Source organism: Salvelinus alpinus, chromosome 8, assembly GCF_045679555.1.
Source record: "Salvelinus alpinus chromosome 8, SLU_Salpinus.1, whole genome shotgun sequence".
Classification (NCBI taxonomy): domain Eukaryota; kingdom Metazoa; phylum Chordata; class Actinopteri; order Salmoniformes; family Salmonidae; genus Salvelinus; species Salvelinus alpinus.
In genome coordinates this window covers 77,878,290-77,885,286 of record NC_092093.1, presented here as the reverse complement: position 1 = coordinate 77,885,286, position 6,997 = coordinate 77,878,290, and the positions used below count along the sequence as shown (strand labels likewise).

The window sequence follows — 6,997 nt, the reverse complement described above, 5'->3', positions numbered from 1 at the left end:
AAGGTACCTATCCACTGTTAATTAGTAGCCTCGGCTCAGATGAATGGAAAAGTTTATTTAATCAAACGTTCAAAGATTGAGCAAGTTGGGAATGTAGCCTGCAGACTTTGATCCCAACAGGACCCAGTGTGAGGATTTGAGCCTTCACCACAGGTTTATGAGAGACCTGATCTACAGTGCATCCGTGTGTACGACATGTAGGACATTTTTAGGTCCCAGATGGACAAAAAAAGGGATTAGCCTAATTACTATGTTATAACTTATACACTGTATAAGGATCTTCTACACCCAAGCCATAAGACTTCTGAACAATTAATGAAATGCCCCTCACTCCATTAGTTTTTTTACACTGCTGCTACTCGCTGTTTATTATCTATGCATAATCACTTCACCCCCACCTACATGTACAAATTACCTCGACTAATCTGTACCCCTGCACATTGACTCGGTACAGGTACCCTCTGTATATAGCCTCGTTATTTTTATTTTATTGTGTTAATTGTTTATTATTTTACTACTTTAGTTTATGTGGTAAAATGGACTGCACCAGATTCGCCAGTTCTTGCTGTGAGATGTTACCCCACTCTTCCACCAAGGAACCTGCAAGTTCCCGGACATTTCTGGGGTAATGGCCCTAGCCCTCACCCTCCGATCCAACAGGTCCCAGGCGTGCTCAATGGGATTGAGATCCAGGCTCTTCGCTGGCCATGGCAGAAGACTGACATTCCTGTCTTGCAGGAAATCACACACAGAACGACCAGTATGGCTGGTGGCATTGTCACCAATTGCCTACCGTCTGTAAGCTGTTTTCTGTCTTGACCGTTCCACAGGTGCATGTTCATTAATTGTTTATGGTTCATTGAACAAGCATGGGAAACAGTGTTTAAACCCTTTACAATGAAGATTATTTGGATTTTTACGAATTATCTTTGAAAGACAGGGTCCTGAATAAGGGACGTTTCTATTATTGCTGAGTTTATGTAAGCATACTGTATGAAAGCTAGTTATTACCTATACATTTGGTATTTTTTAATTCTAAAGTACATTTATCCTATAGGTTTTAGTACTGCAGGACTACTCAGACAACTACTAGGCTAAATAACGTCTCTGACAGGAAGTGACTGTCGATGTTTTTCCATTCTAAGATGTTATCAGCTTCCCACCTTACCAGAGGCAGGTCTCATCAGGCTTTGATTTTTTTATTTTTTATAAAAAATGTGATTAAGCCAGCCAGACATTTTACCAACGCGGTTTAATCTTCAAGAAGGATCCATACCTTGACAAGAAAATTACTGCAGTTAGTAGCCTGTAGTCTTCAAATGACACATTTCACAGCTGCAGTTGCTTCATTTCAGCACTGCGGTCTACGGTCCAGTGATCTTGTAGTTCTAGTGAGAGAAAATGGTTATTACAAAGTTTGGCAACAGAGTATAAAAAGCAAAGAGAGCTAGATGAATTATTTGATATAGTGTACAAGCGTCATAAATTAAGGAAACGTACAAGAATCACATTGCGCAAACCTACCTGGTTCTTTGTGGTGTGCAATCATATGGGAAAGACAACAGCGCCATCTAGCGATAAGTAGAATCAGTGACACTACTGTAGCCTAGACTAGCTCAAGGTTCAAATCTGTTTGGCATTCCTTTGGTTTCATGTGTGAAACATTGGTATGGTGTGTGTTCTGTTCAATGTAAAATATAACTTGTTTCCTCCTTTCAACTATGCCTTTGCAGTCTCCATACTCCTTGTATTCAGTGACATTAACTGGAGCCCTTCTCAGTAGACCTACTGATTTTAAGAGGGTTCCTTGTCCTGCAGAGTAGAGAAATCTAGAGTAGGAACTGGGTCAAGGGAAGGAAAACAGGAATATTAAATGGAGAGTATCATTGGGTAAAGGAAAGCAGGACAACTAGAAGATAAGCATGAGTAGGGAGAGGGAGGACTGGCAGGCCTTGCCAGCTTCCTAATGGCAGCAGTCCACTTATGATATTCACATCTTCAACATAAAAGTACTATTCAAACAGTCACAATGACAAGAACCGTTATATGCGTTCTAAGAAACAAAATACGTTATAATCTAAAAATGCACATATGGGTCTTTGTTGCAAGGGTTCAAATAATCTCTAGTTGTGTGGCGTTCATTTATTTTGGATACACCGGACTGAATACAGTGGAATATTATCGGACACATTTAACATGTTCATTGTGTGAACATTGGAACAAACTACCCTGGTCCCAGATCAGTTTGCGCTCTTACCTAGTCCATTGCGGTCATTGCCAAGTCAAACATGTCTGACATGACAATGAGTAAACATGGTAGCACAGACTGACACTCAGGCAAGGTCAGCACAAAGCACTTTAACCAAAAATAACTGAATTCAATGTGCAAAACAGAGACAACTTGGTCCTGTAGAGGCATATTTGATTTATTTTATTCAATATAGTCAGAGGAAAACAATATACAAAGCAATGTGGTCATATTTACTGAATGTGTTGGTGCAGCTCAAATCACAGACTCACTAGAATAATAGAACAGTGGAGAAAAACACGTCACAGCTGAGGACACGTATGGTTCCCAAATGGCACCCTATCCCCTAAATAGTGCACTACTTTTGACAAGAGTCATATGGGCCCCGGTCAAAAGTAGTGCACTTACACAGGGAATAGGGTGCTATTTGGGATAGAAACACTGTTCCCGTTCTGACTCAGAGTGAACAGGGGAACAAACACAACATATACAAAGATGCAATTCTGGGTTGGAGTGCCAAAACAACCCTATGTAGATTGATGCATGACATGCTTATTGAATATCTTTGTTACTGATCAAACCCGAAAACAAACTTGGTACATTTATTTCCATGTCAGAGGCTGTGTGACTTAAGACTTTCAACAAGGCACTAGCGTTATAATAGTAATAATACAATGTAAAACCTAACAGAAAACTCTAATAAAATAACCAGTGCTCGCTTGAGTTTAGCATGTTTATTACAATACGTACATTTCACATTTGACCTTGTGACCTGGCTGTCATTGCCCTGCTCGACCTCTGACCATGGTGTGTGGGGCAGCGATCATAATCTCCATGCCTACGTCCCTAATGGTACCCTATTCCCTATATAGTACACTACATTTTGACCAGTCCCCATGGGCAGGAAGACTAAAAGAGAAGAAGACAAATGGATGCCAAGAGCTCCAATTGCGTCATTCAGGTAAGTTCACCGGACGCCCCATTTGGCTCCCAGTGCAACTGCTGAAGAATCTTGAAAACGATGACATTGCTGTCTTCTCCATTTTAGTCTTGCCTATGGGCCTTGGTCAAAGGTAGTGCAGAAAAAAGGGAATATGGTGCCATTTCAGACAAAAACCATACCTTGCCTCGGTAGTGCCCCCCAAACCACTTCTTTAATAGCTCTCATTCGCACTCATTCACTCACAACAGTGTGCAAAGGAAAATGTGTAGCAATAATTTATAACATTCTGATATACTAGTAATCACTGCAACTTTTTAATAAAACTTGTTTTTTTTAACCTCTTCTTAAACTCCATTATTACCTTATCAAATGTACATAGGAATGAACTCTTAGTTGAACCGAGATGGTGCCACCCTCACATTTAATAAAAGTACAGTTCTCCCCCCAAAAAATACAAAAATAACTTAGCTGGAAAGTTTTGGAGAAAGAAAAAAACAACAGGAGGGTTTTTAGAAAGACAACTGCTCTGCGGCTCCTCAGAAGAGCTAGACCAAGGGGGTTGGGCTTCGGCATGTAATGGGTGTGGCCAGGGGCAGGGTTAGGGAGGAACTAGCATTGGGAATTATCCTTGATGTAAAAAAAAGCACAACATTGCTGTGCTCTCTTTCATTATTTTTTTCCCCATCACACCATCAGGCACTGGTTTGGCTACTGTTAGCTGTGAACAAACAGATCTCTGAACCATTGCAACCAGGCATGATTAACCTTTTTAGGAGGATGGTGGAGATGGGTACCTGTCTCGCAAACATCACCCTATTTCCTATATAGTGCACTACGTTTGCCAAAAGTACTGCCATATAAAGGGAGCCATTTGAGAGACATCGTGTGTGGTTGTGTAACCTTAATACTTCCACCAGAGGGTAATACATACGTCAAATATGACTGGGTTTCATCCATGGAGCATTATTATTATTATGCAAGAGCAGAGAAAACTAGAAAATTAAAACCGAGTTTGTTTTGTTTGCGTTAGTCTTTTTTTATGTTTCAGTTATTATAACACCATCTTCCAGTTCCATGCAGGTCATAGGTCACAGACATGCTCAAGGCAATGGTTCACTGATCTATTAACAAAAAAGCTTGAAGTCTGCAGACTGAGTGCCTCTGTCCCAAATGGCACCCTATTCCCTATATAGTGTACTTTCGACCAAGGCCCATAGGGTTCCGGTCAAAAGTAGTGTACTATATATAGGGAATAGTGTGCACTATATAAGGAATAGGGTGCCATTTGGGACATACCCGACTGATGCGTTTAACATGAAGGCGGCTATGAACTTATTAAGCTGTTGATTCCTCGGGCATAACGTTGACTAGTTTGGATGTCAAAAGCTTTGATAAACATGGCTTTCCATGGCTTTAGTCATCTACAAAACATATTTACAACATGGATAACATCTACAAGAAATCTACATCTCCAGGGCGCAAACAAAACCAACCATGGTTGCGTCCTGTTGGCCCCGTTCAAAAGTAGCGCAGTATAAATTGAAAAGGATGCCATTTGGGATGCAAGCCATGTCTAACCCTTCTCTCCGCTCTTCTCCTCCACAACAACCATCAACCACTCAGCCTCTCTCCACCTAACCCAGCCCTCTCAAAGCCCAGTCCAGTGGTCCAAAGCCAATCCAACTGCAGCTCAAAAGTGTTAAGACTGGGCACAGAACAAGAACACAATGGTTCTCCCAATCAAGAGCTCTCTTCCAACCATGTGCAATGGGTCTATCCCCCCTTTCCTCTCCACTCCTCAAGTCAAGTCCTCAGACCATGAAGGAATTCTGATTCTTCAACTTTTCAAGTTCTTTAATTTGTTGTCTCAAAAATAATATCCTAGAGGAAAGAGTAAAAAATAAACATGTATTAGCTGACATAAAATATTTGTAATAATTTAACATATTGCGATGTTACCATGGCAATTAGGGTCTGGATTCTTACCTCTGCTCGCGCAATGTCGCTTGAATTTCACTGACTCGAACTAAGGATCTCAGATTTTTGAGCTCGGTGCAATTTTCAGACATGTTGATGCTTCCCATGGTGTGGGCCTCCTCACGTAGCCTGGACGCCTGGGGTAGCCGAAGCATGAATGTAGGTTCACATCACAATAACGACATGAATCAGCTTTTCAAATACTGCTAAAATCTATATATAGCTCTTTACTGATCTACTTTGAAAAACAGGTATTTTATCAAATTGGACAACCTGTTAAAATAAAAACAAACTAATACATACATACAATTCCTGGGATGCGTAACCTACCTGTTTCTCTGCGTGGTCGGCGGGCCAGCCCTGGACATGCTTGATGAGATTCTCGTTGAAGTGTGACGCTAGGGTTGGGGTGAAGGAGCAGGAGGCTGGCCGGGTGGAGGAGCTGGAGGGTGTGGTGGGGGCACTGCTGCTGCTACTGGGGGGGGCGTGGTTGGGACCTGGGGACGGACTCCTCTGACTGCTGTGGAATGACAGGAGAGGGTTCAGTCCATTTCTGGATATTATGGGTTAATTATTCTGTTGTAATAACACTATCGCCAACTTTGTTGTTGTAACAGAGGAGACTGTAGGAGAGGGTCAAACTGATAAAATCGGACAAAACGGAACCCCACAGAATAAGATCAACAAGTACAAAGGTAGTGGGGCGGCGTTGGGACAGTAACCGAAAGGTTGCTGGATCGAATCCCTGAGCTGACAAGGTAAAAATCTATCGTTCTGCCCCTGAGCAAGGCAGTTAACCCACTGTTCCCAGGGTGTCAAAGACGTAGATGTTGATTAAGGCAGCCCCCCGCACCGCTCTAATTCAGATGGGTTGGGTTAAATGCGTAGGACACATTTCAGTTGAAAGCATTCAACTGACTAGGTATCCCCCTTTCCCTTATTTTACCGGTTTAATACACAAGTTGGCACCAACAAAGGGAAAAAAAGCCCATTGGGCATCTATTACCAGAAGGTTAAAACAATTAGCACAAGTAACAACGAATTTGCAGATGCTGCTAGTTAAATATGCTAACGAGCGCAGATGGAAAAAAACTAAATTGCAAAAACAGGCAATCCAGCTCAAAGTTAACATACGATACACTATATATACAAAAAACACCCATTAAAATTAGTGGATTCGTCTATTTCAGACAGGTGTATAAAATCGAGCACACAGCCATGCAATCTCCATAGGCAAACATTGGCAGCAGAACAGCCTTACTGAAGAGCTCAGTGAGTATCAACGTGGCGCCGTAATAGGATGCCACCTTTCCCTCAAGTTAGTTTGTCAAATTTCTGCCGTGCTAGAGTTGCCCGGTCAACTGTAAGTGCAGTTATTGTGAAGTGGAAATGACTAGGAGCAACAACGGCTCAGCCGCGAAGTGGTAGGACACCAAAGCTCACAGAATGGGACCGCAGAGTGCTGAACCACTTAGCGCGTAAAAATAGTCTGTCCTCGGTTGCAACACTCAGTACCGAGTTCCAAACTGCCTCTGGAAGCAACATCAGCACAATAACTGCTCGTCGGGAGCTTCATGAAACGGGTTTCCATGGCCGAGCAGCCGCACACAAGTCTAAGATCCCCATGCACAATTCCAAGCATTGGCTGGAGAGGTCTAAAGCTCGCCGCCATTGGAAACGCATTTTCTGGAGTGATGAATCACACTTCACCTGGCAGTGCGACGGATTAATCTGGGTTTGGCAGATGCCAGGAGAAGACTCCCAGCCCGAATGCATAGTGCCAACTGTAAAGTTTGCTGGAGGAGGAATAATGGTCTGAGGCTGTTTTA

General features: G+C 42.4%; 1 protein-coding gene across 1 annotated transcript in view; it reads right to left on the bottom strand.

The window, feature by feature from the left end:
• Positions 1-2,410: 2,410 nt before the first annotated feature.
• LOC139583740 (WW domain-containing adapter protein with coiled-coil-like) overlaps positions 2,411-6,997 on the bottom strand; it is a 44,038-nt gene continuing 39,451 nt past the window's right edge. The window contains exons 11-13 of the mRNA XM_071415155.1: positions 5,499-5,688; positions 5,178-5,305; positions 2,411-5,072 (exon numbers count right to left, since the gene is read on the bottom strand). Of these exons, the coding sequence (XP_071271256.1) occupies positions 5,003-5,072; positions 5,178-5,305; positions 5,499-5,688 (388 nt within the window). The 3' untranslated portion in view covers positions 2,411-5,002. The remainder of the gene's footprint in view (positions 5,073-5,177; positions 5,306-5,498; positions 5,689-6,997) is intronic.